Source organism: Tenrec ecaudatus, chromosome 6, assembly GCF_050624435.1.
Source record: "Tenrec ecaudatus isolate mTenEca1 chromosome 6, mTenEca1.hap1, whole genome shotgun sequence".
NCBI classification, from domain to species: Eukaryota; Metazoa; Chordata; class Mammalia; order Afrosoricida; family Tenrecidae; genus Tenrec; species Tenrec ecaudatus.
In genome coordinates, this window is record NC_134535.1 from 30782625 (window position 1) to 30798667 (window position 16043).

The 16043-nt window shown below is 43.1% G+C and overlaps 2 protein-coding genes across 4 annotated transcripts in view; one reads left to right on the plus strand and one right to left on the minus strand.

Moving 5' to 3' along the window:
- CDK17 (cyclin dependent kinase 17) overlaps positions 1-4689 on the plus strand; it is a 106885-nt gene extending 102196 nt beyond the window's left edge. The window contains exons 15-17 of one of the 2 annotated variants that reach the window (XM_075551144.1): positions 80-170; positions 1460-1537; positions 2050-4689. In XM_075551144.1, coding sequence (XP_075407259.1) covers positions 80-170; positions 1460-1537; positions 2050-2087 — 207 coding nt within the window. In that variant the 3' untranslated portion in view covers positions 2088-4689. The remainder of the gene's footprint in view (positions 1-79; positions 171-1459; positions 1538-2049) is intronic. The other variant, XM_075551145.1, reaches the window with a different exon arrangement.
- A 5553-nt stretch (positions 4690-10242) lies between these two features.
- Positions 10243-16043, minus strand: part of ELK3 (ETS transcription factor ELK3) — an 83785-nt gene continuing 77984 nt past the window's right edge. For both annotated transcript variants that reach the window (XM_075551147.1, XM_075551146.1), the window contains one exon: positions 10243-12831. In XM_075551147.1, coding sequence (XP_075407262.1) covers positions 12733-12831 — 99 coding nt within the window. In that variant the 3' untranslated portion in view covers positions 10243-12732. The remainder of the gene's footprint in view (positions 12832-16043) is intronic.

The window sequence follows — 16043 nt, forward strand, 5'->3', positions numbered from 1 at the left end:
TGAATGCTAATTTGACCTTTTCTCACTTTTACATGAATTAGAGAAAAATTGGTGACACAGTTATTTTGTCTTTTCTCAGTATGAATCTAAGAAAAGGGTTTCAGCAGAAGAGGCCATGAAACATGTGTATTTTCGAAGTCTGGGACCAAGAATACATGCTTTATCTGAAAGTAAGAAATTCTAAGTCACAGTACCTCCCAGGTTTGGAGAATGGGTTGGATTAGAGATTTGGGGAAGAGATGATTGTTGGGCTTTAATCCTGAAATTCTAGTATTTTCTATAATTAGAACTTTTAGAACGGAAGTATATGGATGATTTACATGTATTTTAATTTATTCACGACCACGCTGAACACATATCAGTAGTACTTCAGAACGTCACTCATCTTACTGGAACGAAGCCTTAAGATTTCATCTGATGACAGACACTATCTTGTGCCCCTCTAGCTCTGCCCCAGAATTATTAGGAAGAGTGGGTTTCTGGCAAACGTTAGCTTGCTTTTTATTGTTGTTGCAAATGGAAGCATCCTTCCTAAGATAGGAGGAAGATTTTCCTAAATGACCACTCCTGATGTCACTCTGCTCACGAAACTGTTTTCATTCGTTAACAGCCGGTTTCCCACATCCATGGTGGCAGATTTTCTTTCCCATGATGTTTGTTTTAATCATTTTTACCCCAATATTTTATTTTGTTTTGTTTTTCAGTATTTTATGTTAAAATTCAGTGAGGTGATTGAGAAATTAGGTAATGTTTTGGGATTTAAGCTGTTTGAAACTTTTATTAATTTCCTGTTCTCATCTACTAGGAAACACTGATTCAATCAAGTTGTGCGTAGCGAATCAGTGAAATAGCTAATTGGAAATCAATACTCCTTAAGCCTTTCACCTGGAATTTATTGGCTAATTTTTATGAGAGATTACCTCAGAGAGAGATTTAAAATGAGATAAAACTAATTATGCATTTTTAAGATGATATTTATACTTTTCATTCTTTATGGCAGGTTTTGTAGTTTGAGCTGGACAGTTAACTGTTGCATTAACAGCTTCCTCATTTCTTTTTGAATGCCTGGAGATAGTTTTTGCACCCGAGACCCTCATCCTGTCATAAGGACAGAGCAGCCCAAGCAGAACGATGCATTTTGATTAGATTGCCTCATCCTAGTGTGTCCTAGGACAGACACATAGATTTGCAACATGTTTTAGAGTAGGATAGGGAAAAGATAAGTTCTAAAAGTGGATTATTTTCTTTGATTTTCTTATTAAAACGCTGGGACAAGAAGGAAAATATTTTGAAATATTTAATCAGCCCTGTATATTTGTGTATGTAGCATATATATTTCATATTGAATTGGCATCCCTCAAAAACTTTGTATCTACTGTATTTGATTTTATATCTTTTATATTTGATTTCATAATGTTGAACTTTCACCCAATAAATTTTTTTTGTCTGTACATTTTAGGTGTTTCAATATTCAGTTTGAAAGAAATTCAGTTGCAAAAGGACCCAGGTTTTCGAAATTCTTCTTATCCAGAGACAGGTGTGTTTGCGTGTCAATCATGAATTTTTGCATGGAACCAAGCTTTTGGTGTATAAGTTGATGAGTAACATTATTGATGTACAAACCAATGTGCAGTGCATTCCACAGCCGTGTATGTTTAGCATTGCACACCCTCACTGCTCTGTACGATGCGGGCAGCTCAGTCATTCTTCAGAGAGCAAGCTGACTCGGTCCAGTCAGGGAGCGTGAAAGCTGCAGGTGGCACAAAGACCTTTTACAAGTGACCCGGCTTGACCACCGAACACATGATCCCTGGTACTGAGGCAGAAGACCCAGCCTGTGCCCCCGGGGCACCAGGCCCTTCACTGCGCAGCATAGAAGGAAGCATAGACTGCCCGCCCAGCGCAGGGTCATGTGAGGCAGTGCTCAGCACCCTGACCTGCGATTTTAGCTTGTGCTGGTGGGGACAGTAGCTTCCGAGAGGCACCCAGTACAGTATGTGGGATAAAGCTGAACCTTGACCTGCCTCATGAAATGACTTTATATTTTAGGACATGGGAAGAACAGAAGACAGAGCATGCTCTTTTAAGTCTGATAGCATGGTTTCAAGCCCAGCCCCCAGCCTTTCTTATCAATCAAGGACTCGGACCTGAAGGCACTTGTTTCTTTCGGTGGACTTGGGATCTCCGTTTGTCTACACTGTCCCCGCCACAGTGGAGTCTTTTTATTGCAGACCTACAGATGGTTTTTATATTGGTTGTCACAGTGTGACAATTTTTTGTACAGTTGGTTTTAAGGTCTCTTCTGCCATTAGAGCCAGTAGGTTACAGCTATTGATGTAACTGTAGCTGCAATTTTTGTGCAGGACTGAGAAACACAGTGCATTATTTATTGCGGAATCATTGCTGCTAAATAACTACTGTCTGTTTATTTAACACAACAGTTGAATGCCTGAAGAAGTGGCAGTGGCTTTATTATATGTGAATGCATCTGTCTCTCCTCATGAATTGTTTTACTGCTGCATTTTTCTTTGTTTGTTTGTTTGTTTGTTTTAAAATTAAACTGCAGTGTTTCCTGGAATGAAATTTATCATTGCTTTACAGTAAAATAAGTGAGCCATCTTGAACACCCTCAAGTTCATGTTGTGTGCTTATTGAAATTTGGCAAATAGAGTAGCACAGAAAAGATCAGTCCATAATGTTTAGGAAAGCAGGTGATGCGAAGTTGATTCCACTAAGTGACTATCAGTAATTCGGGGGGGTGGGGGGAGTGTCTCACATTAGACTCCAGCCATTAAAACACCAGAATTATTTACGTCTATCTATTCCTCATTTTAGACATTGTTGTTCGGTGCCGTTGAGTTGGTCCGGACTCAGGATGACCCTATGCACAAGGAAGAGAAACACTGCCTAGAGCTGCGCCGTCCTCCTAATCATTGCTGTTTGCACCCTCACTGTAGCCACTGTCGCGTCAGTGAGGGCCTTCCTGGCTTGCTGATGCTGAGCTTCACCAAGCAGGGTGTCCTGCTCCGAGGACTGCTCCTCCCTGACGTTTGTCCACACTGTGTGCGGTGAAGTCACTTCTGTGGAGCCTTTGGACTGTGCTTGCTCCAAGACAGATACGTTCGTTCTTCTGGCACCCCATGGAATATTCGATACTCTTCACCAGCATCGTACTTTAACTGCTTCCATTCTTCTTGAGTCTTCTTTATTCATTGTCCATTTTTTTCAAACCTTTGGGTTTATAAATTAGTAAAATGACTGATGACGTAAAAATATTGATGCTATTGAAAATACTACAAGTCAAACACACCTTTGTCCTCAAGGTAACATCTCTGCTTTTTAACATTTTAAACAGGTCCTTTGCAGCAGAGTGGCCCAGTTCAATCCACTTTTATTTCTTGACTGCTGCTCCCGTGGGCGTTGAGTGTGGAGCCAAGTAAAATGAAATCCTTGGCAACTTTATCTTTTTCTCTGATGTCTCGATATTGTATATTGGTTTGCTTGTGAGGATTTTTGTTCTCTTTGTGATGAGATGTGATCCGTACTGAAGGCTGTGGTCTTTGATCTCCATCAATAAGTGCTTCAAGCCCTCTTCACTCTCAGCAAGCAAGGTGGTGTCATCTGTCTGTATATCGCAGGTTGCTCACGAGTCTTCCTCCACTCCTGTTGTTGCTTTCTTCTTCATCTGATCCAGCTTCTCAGATTATTTAGACTTTCGAACTATCAACTGCATATTACTGGATATTTGTATGATAATACACTTAACTAACTTTGCATTATGCTTTCATTCAGTTCAACCTAAACCATACAGGTTCAGTCTGCACACGAAAAGTTCTTGCTCACATTTATTTTAAATATTTTTCTTTTATTAGAAAGGATGATCTTTGGGAACAATTTATTCATTGAAGGGCTGTGCTTATGTGCATGCTTGATGACATTCACTGGGAACCAGCTGAACGCGGCACTGTATCTTTGAAAGGAGCCATGATAAACTGCAATGAGAAAAATGAGAACACAAGGTTGTTATAAAGGGTTCTAGGTATTATGTGTTTACCAGAGATAGTATATATTTTACAGTTTGATTATGCATCTCTGAATATTTACACATACCTTAGGGTTAATATCAGTGTTTTAAGCATTTGTGTTCACTTTTAAAGGACTATTTGTGTAGTGCATCTTACAAACTATAAATTGGTATATTTTGAAATGGTAATGTAAATTTTTAGCTTTTAGATCATGAAAATAGTCGTAACTTAATTTTTTTCCTGACTTTCACTGTAAAACATTCAGGGGCCCTATCATTTCTGTTCAGGAAATCTTGTGGTTTATTGTTGTTATTTAACAGTATTAAGTGAATTTTTGTATATTTCATTTTAACTTTATTTGTGAATAGTGATTGTGGCATGTTTGGGGTTATTTTAATATTTCATGATACTGCAATTTTAATTTTTAAACACAAAATAGTTTTCTGGAAGAAACAGACTCCTGTGTAATGGTAACTCTTGGACCACTGCTGCTTTTCACATTTGTAAATTGCTTTTCTGTTCACCCTGTAGCCTAACCAACGGCTGTTATTTCTAACTGACAGACATGTATTAATATTGTACTTTGAAGGGTATCAATATTATGTGGAACTTCCTCCATTTTGTTTTGAAATTTATAATAACAAAGTCTCCATGTTGTTAAAAATGTGGTTTTGTTGAGTCACAGTTCTTTCTTGGGGAAGAAGGCTGTGCGGAATGGGGTCTCGTTCTTTTGTTGATGAGGTCTCGCTGTGCCAGTGGTGAGTCCTAAGTATATCTGTACTGTGTCTCTGAGGCGAGCCACGACAAACTACAATGAGAGGAGGGAGAACTTAGAGGGTCGTTCGGAAACACTGATCCCAGAGACCACAAGCTTGTCTCCTGTTTGTTTCTCGACTCTGTTGTTAGGGTGGCACTCTTCATGCTAAAGTATTAGAGGGATCATTTTGTAGGAGCTACACATGGATGTGCCTCTGTGCGTTGTTCACTTGACCTACATGCATTGGAGTCTTGCAGCTATCCAGTAGTTATGTAAAATACTGCTCCTTAGCCCACCAGGATACTCCTTCATTTTATTAAAGTTTCATCAGAAAACAAGTACTTGTGGACACTTGGGCACCATTTAGGTCCCAGAACCTTTGTAGTAGAGAGAATGGAAAACTCCGAAAATTTGAACCTTGAACAGTTTTGATTCATCTCGAACTGACAAGGTTCCTGAAGTAAAAAAGGCTGCCTACTTTTGTTTCCTTTCCAAGTGGTGGTGGTCCCAGCACACACGGCATGTGGCGTTACAGCTGTTGAGAAAGGACTGGGCACTGTTTGGTGCTAAAGCAGCTTAGGCTTGAATGACTGCTCGTTAACTTGTTATAATCATCCATCTTATGGTCTCAAGGCAATTCACATGGCTTTTAAAGATTTACCCCCAAATATAACTCCTTTGAGTTCATTATTATTAATGTCACGGGTTTTATTTTCTAAATATTCTACTCTAGTTTCTTACAATGATTCTTTTTCTCTTTTTGACCAGTTAATTTATGTCAGAATGTTAATGGGAATACAAACTCAGTAGCAGACTCTTACATTTATACACTTCTACATGCCCCAAAGGTGCCCTGGTGGCACTATGGGTTAATCTTTAAGCTTCTTACCCCAAGGTTGGTGGTTCAAACCCATCAACCATTGATTCAGAGACAGAGAGATGAAGCCGTCGGCTCCTGTAAAGGTTTAGTCTGGGAAATCCTGTGTCGGTCACTGTGAGCCAGACTCGACTGTCTAGCAGTGGTTGTGCTCCAGTGATTTTTAACACATTACTTGGGCCCAAGGAAAGCAAAAATAGCCCGTCTTGTTCATCTAAAGCTGGCTTTAACTTTTTAATTACTGCTTTTATGTAAGCAGGAATTTCCTTCAGCTACCACAGCCCTGGCAAAAGTTAGTAATCACTATCATTCACTGACCCAGAAAATGCCACAGAAGTCACCAATTTTCTATTAAAAGATTAAAACAAGAAGAGTGTAACCAGAAATATCACAAAACTTTAGTCTGCGATGATGTGGGAACACGTCTCATCGTTGGCTTCTCCCAACGAGAAGCAAGGACATTGAGCTGACCGGGGTGGGGGGGGGGGGAAGCTAGGGGCCCTGTGGCGTAATGGGTCATAGGTTAAGCTGCTAACCACAATGTCAGCAGTTCAAATCCACTGGTCGTGGGAGAAAGCTGAAGCTGCTCTGGTAAAGTCAACCCTGAAATCCACAGGGGTCGTTCTACTCCCTTCTTAAGGTTGCTGTGAGTTAACATCTACTCCTTGGCAGTGGGTTTGGGATTTGTGGGGAGGGAATCAACATTTCTTGGAGGTGAGCTCTGCAGAGCTGAGTGATGGAAGAGCTTGTGGGTGGTGGTGGTGGTGGTGTGTGTGTCTCTGTTAGTGATACACAGGCTCAGGCGTGGAGTTGTAGTGAGAAAAGGCTTGTGACTGTGCAAGACTTCCGTGGGGCTCTGCTGAGTTGTTCGTAGAGCAGTGCTAGTGCGAACGCTGCCTCAGACGTTGCCGCCAGTTCTCCCCCTCTACAGACCGCGGCTCCCAGCGTGCTCCATCGGCATTGTACTCTACATGTTACTTCCTTATTTTGGGACATGGGAGGCTAAGGTGATCAGTTTAGATGTGCGTGTGTGTACTCTTTTCTCCCCTAGAAACAAGAAAGCCCAATTCTGCCATTGTGTACTTTACGGGGTCTTAGTCTACCTACCTTTTCATGACTTCTTATTGAACTAGATGTCCCCTGTCACTTTTTAATTTAGAATTAAATTCTCTTACTAGGTGTTTTTAAGGAGCCCTGATAGCACAAGCGATTAAGTGCTTGTCTACTAACCAAGCACTTGGTTGGTTCACAAGCTCCAATTGCTCCTTGGGAGAAAGAGATGGCAGCCCGCAGCTATAAAGACTACAGCCTGGGAAACCCTGCGGCCGGGGTGGGGGTGGGGTGGATCACAGTTAGAATTGACTTGATGACAACAGGTAGTGTCTTGCTAATTTCTGCATTTCTGTCTCCCATGATGGTGAGCAGTAGACTTTGTGCTCAGTGTAAATGCAACTGCATTGGGGATCAAGTTTCCCAAATTCTTTGTGTATTACCCCAACCTGAAACACCCTCTACTGCCCAGAGCACTCACTCACTTCTCTCTTCTTTTCTCTGCCACTCTTAATCATTCTCAGGTTCAATTATTTCTTCCAAAAGTGTTCCTAGAGACCTACTCTCCACACATCAACTCCACCACCAAGACTGGGTTCAAAAACTAAATTCATTGTCGTTGAATGGATTCTGACTCAGAGTGACCTTATAGGACAGAGCAGACCTGTCTTCTCGGTTTCCAGGGCTGGAAATCCATACAGCAATAGGCTCTCATCTTTTTCCCAGGAAGTGGTTGAAGAGCACAAACCGCTGACCTGTGGTTAGCTGTTTAATGCATAGCCCTCTACGTCTCCAGAGCTCTTGTTATTTGTCTCTGCTTTTGTTGATTTAATTAAAATACGCATGCAGGGAGCAATCCTGAGTGATAAGTAATCTTCATCCATTACATAATATTTAATTGGCCATGTTTTTCTTGATGAATGAACCAAAGACAAATTAAAAAGCCAACAAATTCACTGCCCTTGAGTTGATGCTGACTCATGGCAGTCATGAATTGGTTGTTAAAACAAAAAAGAAAGTGTTTTCCTAGTAGGCAACATATGGGACTCTTCAGAAACATATGAATCAACATTTATAATCAAACAGTTCTACACACACGCACATGCACGCACACCTGGGGAGAATGAGATTGGGAGTAACGTCAATACTAGAGTCTTAAGTATGCCAGTGGTACCACGATGAAGAGAGATTGCTCTCCCAGAAGAGAGTAGTGGCAATATGTATTGAAGGTGTATATGTTCTGTGTCAAGATGTAGACAGCAACATCCTAAACCGAGAGTAAGCAACCTTTTTTTCTGCCAAGAGCCAATTGGATATTTACAACAGCATTCGTAGACCTTAATGATCTAACATTTAATTAACTCGCCACTAATGTGATGACTATCCAGGAGCACAATGGTGCAGTGGTTACTGATTAGGCTGCTAACGGCAAGGTCGACAGCTCAAAGTCACTAGTCACTTCAAGGCAGAAAAACAAGGGTATAACTCCGGTCAAGAGTTACAATCGTGGAGACCTATAGGAGCTGTTTTCTGTCCCAAGTTGGGATCATGGCAGTAAGTTTGGTTTGGGGGAATGTGATGTTTGAGACTGCTTCTCCTGGGTGAGGCGTGTGATCTTAGCTGGTGTTGATGACATTTCCCATTACACTGTCACTTTAGTTTAGGTCGCAACCATGCTCCCTCGGATCAGTGCTGGGTTTGCAATCTGGCTAGCTCTATGATCCTGTGAAGTTACTAGACTACTTTGGACCTCGTAGTTACTCATTTGTAAAATTAGATATGTTGTTCTTTCATAGGGTTGTTGGGAGGATGGAGTAAAATCCATGATATGTACCGTAAATACTTGTGTATACGCCGAGTTTTTCAGCACATTTTTAATGCCGGTTTTGTGCCGTTTAGGTGCCTCGGCTGGTATTTGGGTAGGCTTATATATACGAGTACATACGGTACAAGAGCAATGTCTCTCTCATAAGCAGCTTTTAAAGTCGTTGCTATTATCAACTGAAATTATGTTGCCCAGTGTTAAAAGATATGTAGTAATGAAATGATGTCACCTAGTGATGAAATAAAGTGGTTTAAGTATTTGTGCTGCTAGCCAAATCAGGTCAGCCCCCTAGCCACTCCAGGAGAAAGATGTGGGTGCAATCTGCTTTCAGCCTTGGAAACCCTGTGGGGCAGTTGTACTCTGACTTGATAGCAGTGGTATTGGGACTTAGTGATACAGCAGTGAGTAGAGTAGGTCTCAGGCCTCACTCGTGTGGGAGAGGGCAATGAGACAGTATATTCCTCAGGGTGAACCCTGAAGGTAGGTTCCCGCGATCCCAGATAACCTAACTAAGGGAGTGTGTGCATGGGGGAGAGACACGGTGAATACTGAAGCATATAAAGGCATTCAATAAAAGTGATGCAGTCCACACTGTAAGTCCAAATTGTTTAGTTAACTTCATGACAAGGACCAGGATTCCATTTCCGATTTTCAAAATGGTGCCTGGAAAGGTGGTTCCCAAAACTCACGTCAATCATTGCCTGTCCCTCCCTACAGGTGCGATACACCACATGCTACTCTGGGGGCACCAGGGTTCAGGCACAGAGCGTCTTGTGGCAGAAACTCTATTACCCAGGGTTTCTCCCTGTGCCCCTCCCCTCCCCCACCTAGACACACCCATGCAGGCTCACGTTTGGATGCCTTTGAGCTCATCCAGCTCAACCTGGAAGTGGTGAGGCCAGAACCAGGAACCCTTCTCACCAGGCCTAGCCCGGCATATTCCCTGTCATCCACAAAATGGCTGAGAGCAGGTGGTAACTGAGTATCTCCCTTCCACAAGGCTCCCATCTAAATACAGTGTCTGATGAAGCTTACAGTGTAGATCAGAGAACCACTTTTCAAACCTACTGTCCCCTGTAAGTCACCCTCAATACTAATATTCTTAACAGGTCAGTTTACAGATTATATATAGGTCAGTGTGCAGCTCTGAGGCAGAAAGACCGGCAGCCTGGTCTGCTGCTGTAGATTCGCAGGATTGGAAAGAATCCCTTTGGGCAGTTCTTTTGTCGTGGAAGGTCACTGAGTCAGACTTGACTTGATGGCTGAGCGTGTAACAAGGAGCTCTGATGGCCGTGAGGAGCCCTGGTGGTGTAGTGTTGAGTCATTGGACTGATACCTGCAAGGTTGGCAGTTCAGAACTGCCCGTCCCCCAGTAGAAGACAAGGCATTTTATTTTCGTAAAGTCCTGCAGAGTCACTGTGAGTTGGAATCAACTTGATAACAGTGATAATGGCTGTGGGTTGGGCACTGGACCGTTCAAACCCTCCAGCTACTCAGGTAAGGCCGGCTGCTCTGGGAAGGGTCATATATACGTAAGCAGTACTATGAGTTGGCATTGACTCGGTGGTGGTGATTTGGTGTCTGTTTTGAAATGTCATACTGAAAAGCTAGATAAGACTACTTTTCTACTGTGTGAAAGTGAATTTGGATCATCCCAAGTAAATGGAAATAAACCAAGCCACCAACTTCCTTTTATCACAAAGTATTTATTGACCAAAAGAATATAACAATAAAAACAATACATATATGGAAGTGAATGGACATCTGCAACCATAGAAAAGATGTATACAAAGAGACCAATGTCCAAAGGATAGGTTTATAAAAGTTTTCAGTCATAATAGTTTAACACTGAACAAGTACACATATAGAAAGAAGAAAGGTACTTGATAAGTTCTTTGGACCTATTTTCTGACTCAAAAGACTTCTACTTAAAACAAACAATTGGAGTGAGGATTATGATTCAATACTTCTGTTGTGTGACAGTGAGTTTTTTGACCCACCCGAAAAGAAAATCTTTTTCAGGCAGCATTTGCAGTTAAAAATTATATCTGGGGATAAGATTTATACACATCAACTTTCTAGCTTCTGTAGAAGGATCTTGGATCCTTTATTTGACCAAAAGTAATGCTGTTTCTTGTTATGGCTTTTTTTGCAAGCATACAATTCTGGATCAATCATAGCTATCGGGCTGGCACCAGAAGCAGAACTAAATGAGCAGTCGTCCTGGTTCCAGCTCCAGTGGGCTGTGCGTAGCCCAGCTTCTCCTGTGCATCTGTAAACAGCGGGGAGCATCTATCTCAAAGGCCCCTCTAGCGCTAACCTTTTGTATCTGGTGGGTATCGGTTCCCTGGAAGCTCCCCTCAGAGGGCAGTTTCGGTCATAATCTGTAGATGTTGGAACCAGTCCTATTACTTTATAGTCCCAATGCATATTACACTATTTGGATTTTTCCCTTCAGTAAGGATCATGTAACCCCTATTTCTAATTAAAAGTGGCAAACACGTGTATTTGAGCAAGAAATTGAAAATTCCATGAATGACTAAACCACCTTTCACATGGATTTCGACTACTGGTAAGTAGTTAATGAAATCTTGAGACGAGTCCCTAGTTGGGGCAGATGGTTAACACTCGGCTGCTAGCTGAAAGGTTTGGACTTTTGATTGTACAGTGAAGGGCCTCGGAAGAAAGGCCTGGAGGTCTACTTTTGGAAAAGCAGCCTTGGAAAACCTAGTGGAGCACAGCGCTACTGTGACACTCCTGGGGTTCCCAAGAGTCCCTGTCAACTCGATAACAACTGATGGGGCTTCACCTTGGGTTCAGAGCACTGGCCACTTGCCAGTTCACTTATCTTACACTAGAACTTTACTAGTGCATGCACAGAGAGAGCATTGCCTCCACAGAGTTGGGCCTGCTGGTGTGTCGAGGGAAGAGAATATCGGTTTTATTACCACTGCACAAAGGAATTCCCTGCTGAAAGTTCCCCATTGTTACAGCACCATCCAGTGCAGCTTCACAGGGATGAGGGTGAATGAGGTGACTGGAGATTTTTCTCTCGGGTCACATTGCCTTCATCTGCACCATACAGTTAGCAATGAATCCATAGAGCAGAGCGTGCTCTGCCTCTGTTTCCTCAAGCAAGGCTAGGCCTATAGATCCGGAGCTACTCAGTGCCACAAAACTGGTCACCCAGGCCACAGAGCCGCTTTTTCTTTGCTTGTATGCATCTCTCCGGAGGCCTCCTAGAGCATCAGCTCTTTCCGCGTGAGTAATGGCTCCAGGGCTTGAGAGACAACCTCACTCGTATATGGACCCCTTAAGTACATCGGGGGGGGGGGGCACTCGGGTGGGTTATTTGAAACAGGGACACCCTGACCTGGAGATGGTCTAGGAGCACACTCGGAGCGAACTCGATGGACAGGGCATTGGGGAGGCATATAAAAGATCACTGTAGATGGCTCGGGGGCTAGCTTTTCAAACTTCATTCTAAGAAATGTCCTTACAACACATTTCTCTGAATGTTTATTGTCTAAATATGGCTTAGTTCTTATAAAACATCACTGGGCATTACATTTACTGAGTTTCAGTCCAAAAGAGAGGTCCCGAGGCAATCCTTACACGTTTGAAAGCACAGAAAAGAAAGGAAAACTATAGATATATGAGTATGCTTTCATATTGCCTACTTGTGAAAAATAATGAAATTCTACTAGAGAACTGTTTGATGCTAATTTTTTGCCTCAAACATTTTTCTCAATACTAAAAATATATAAACCATTTACATAAAACTAATTGCGAAGGAAGAAGGCACAGCTGGTTATAGTGAGTGGCTAGACACACAGTTCAGCAAATGCAGAATGAAAAGGGAGACAAGCTTCACATCCTTATTAGTTACATAGAAATTCATTAAGGAAAGTTCTTCACTGTCAACAGTGTTCAACACTTAAAAGCTAAGAGGATATTAAAAAGAAAAACATTAAAATTCATTTAATGCAAAACAGATTTTCATATATACTCGAGTATAAAAAAAAAACCCAAAGCCCAGTTTTCAGAATGCTAACATAATCTTGATTATCCGTGTTCTGCAAAGTGCAAACCAAATTAACCGAGTTTCACGATGTCCTTCTCGGGACAGGTAAACTAGTCCGTGAGGACATGTTGGTTTCTTCTCTGTGACTGAGTCCTTAATCGCAGCAAGACAGCATCAGGACTTCTGAGGGTTGGGAGAGAGCAGGACAGGAGAAGCAGCTCGCTCCAGGCTGGGGATTGGCACGGGCATGTGGCTGTTCAGCAGCGTTGGAAACTGTAGGGAAGCAAAGAGTTGAGAATCACTACCCCACCGCCATGGCCCAGAGCCGCAGTCTCGGTGCCTTCACCAGCCCCAGTAGACCCCCCTCTGTGATGGAGGCCAGTTGCCAGTCTCTCACAGATTGAGTAACTGGAAGGTGACAACAAGACCGAGATTAAGGGAGTAAACAGGAGAAGGCCCAGAAAACACCTTTGATTTCTTTATATGGGTAGACTACGTGGACATCCAGGTCCTTAATATGTTGTTTGCACGTGTTCTACTCAAGTAAACCACTGCCATCGAGTCCAGTGCCCCCTGTTGGGCAAAGCAGAGCTGCCCCGAGGGTTGCCGGGCTGTGAGTCTTCACCGAGACTGCCGCGCAGACGCTCTCAGCTTCCGCCCGTGGAGCAGCTAGTGGAATGTTCTGATACTAGGGCAAAAGCGGTGCCAAGCTACTTACAATGCTGATTTGCCTTCCGTGTTTAGGAAAAATAATAATCATGTGCAAACGGTAAATCCCTGATTGTTCTTCACATAGGGCTCAGTTATTCCTAATCATTGTACTTTGGAATCTGCCAATAGTTTTTCTGAATACTGAAAAGACGTTTTTTTCTGAGTAACTATGTACTCAGAAACTGCACTAAAAGTGAGGCATGTTTTCATCTTGAAAGATTAAGATGAAAGCTTTAGAGTATCTTATTTTGAAGCTGAGAAATATATTCTACTTGACATGGTAAGAAGCGATTCTAATTAAAACAATACCAAGCAGATCAGTCATCAGTAGCAAAACTCAATTAACATTAATGGCTGAATTGCTCATAAATAAGAGGGCAGCTAAAAGAAGAATATGCTTTGATAACAAGTTTCTGAAAATCTATCAGCTGCATTCCCAGTAGAAACGACTCTGTTCAAAGCCCGTGTTTAGTATGTGACTAGACACAGCTAGATGTTCTTGGCCTAATAGGATACAAGGGAGCCCTGCAGGTGCAGTGGACTAAGTGTCAACCTGCTAACCAGAGGGGTGGGGGTAGCTGGAACCCCCAAGCTCTGCAGAGGGAATCAAGGTGAGCCAGTTCTCTGCCCTTTAGGGCTGCTGGGAATGGGGATCCACTCCAAGGCTGGGCTTGATAGGGTTTGGGGAGGAGATGTCAAAGTGATCTGACCTGTCTCCTAGCTCGTCATGTGGTCCAGTTAAGGTAAATATGAAACCCTACTGAGACCACACTCTAGAAGCTGGCACATGTTAAAGTACAACCAATATTTTTGCAATTTTCAAGTTATTCCAGCAACTAGTACATAGACTCACATTTTTTAAATCACTTTGTCTCATCCTGGTTTTCACTATCTCCAAAGAGACCCAAACCCACGGCCGACTCAAGCAAAGCTACGAGACAGAGTAGAACTGCCCATGTGAGCTTCCAGGGCTGTAAATTTCATGACAGGAACCCTTCACGGGAGGCTTGAATGACCAACCTTTGGCGTTAGCAGTCCAACAAGAAACCCTCTACACACTTTGGGGTTCCACGGTTTTTACTACTGATCCAAAAAGTCTTTCCATTTTACCTCTGAATGGTCTCCAAATTCATCTGTTACCACTGTTCTAATCTTAGAAATAAGGAGTCCTGGTGGCATAGTGGTTATGAATTGGGCTACAATCAGAAAGGTCAACAGTTCGAAACCACCAGCAGCTCTGAAGAAGGGGCTTTCTACTCCCGTAAAAAGTTACAGTTCTCACAATCTCACAGGGGCAGTTCTAGCCTGCCCTATGGGATCTCTACGAGTCGGCATAGACTTCATGGCAGGGAGTTTGGTTTTGGTTTGGAATCTAACTAAGGAGCCCCCGATGGTGCTGGAGAGTAACCAGTGGGTATTTCAAACCCACCAGCCACTCAGCCCGAGCAGGCTGTCAGTTCCCATGAAGGTGTACACTAGCGGTTCTCAACCTTCCTAATACAGTTCTTCATGCGGTGGTGATCCCCAACCATAAAATTATGTTCGTTGCTACTTCATAACGAATTTTACTGCTGTTATGAATTGGGCGACCCCTGTGAAAGGGTCGTTTGACACCCCCCCCCCAAAAGGAGTCGCAACCCACAGGTTGAGAACCCTGGTGTACAGCTCAGAAACAGACACAGGGTCCTTATGAATGGGAATCCACTCGATGGCAGGAGTTTGGATTTTTAATCTCAAAGACGAGTCTTCCCAGAACCTGGAGCAGTGGGACACATCCCCTGCCTCTCCACACATGCTCTGCAGTCACAATGCCATCTATGATTTCTTTCCACAACGGAGATTCCATCATACCATCTCCAGCCTTACAAAGCTTCTGGGAGCTCTCACGGCGTGCAGCGTGAAGGGAGTGCCTGGGGGTGTGCTCAAGCCTGCAGCTGCTTTCCCAGCCTGCTCTTCCTGGTCTGGTCTGAACTGAACCGAAATGCAGGACCATTTCCCAATCCCGCACACCTGGGATGTGCATTGCTGGCTCTCTACTGAAATCCGTCAGGCACCTCCTTACCAGCCGAGCTCCACTTCTTCCTCGAGGGGCCCCTGCCCAGCCAAACCGGGAAGAATCACCCCTCACTGAGTTCCTGTAGCACTTGGCCCACCATCCTTACTCACACCTCCTGCCCCCCTTCCCTCTCTGTCTCAGGTCGGCACAAATCATCGCTGGACCACCTCGGTTGAAAGAAACATTACAGGAGCGTCTTCAAGGGAAAAACTCACTGGCTCTGCCTTGTTTTCAAGAGGTGTTTGGAGTGGGTGAAGGGAGACGTCGGACAGAACAAAATAATAATTTATAAATTATCAAGGGTTCATGAGGGAGGTGGAGGGGGGAAATGAGCTGATGCCGGGCTTAAGTGGAGAGCAAATGTTTTGAGAATGATGAGGGCAATGAATGTACAAATGTGCTTGACACAATTGATGTATATATGGATTGTGATAAGAGTTGTATGAGCCCCTAATAAAATGATTTTTTTTTAAAAAAAGGTGTTTGGGTCTACAAGGCACATTCCAAATTCACTCAAAATCTACAAAAATGTCCATGGAACAGCCCTATAGGCAAGCTCAGAATGCCAACCTGTTCAGATGAGACTGAGATAGATGTCTGTCGCTCTATTGGTCATGACAGAGGAAGATAATTCTATCAGGGAATTGATAACTCTTCAGGTCCAGACCTGGTTTTTCTCTCCCTGTGATCATAGCAGACTTGCCAAGGTCATGTAAGG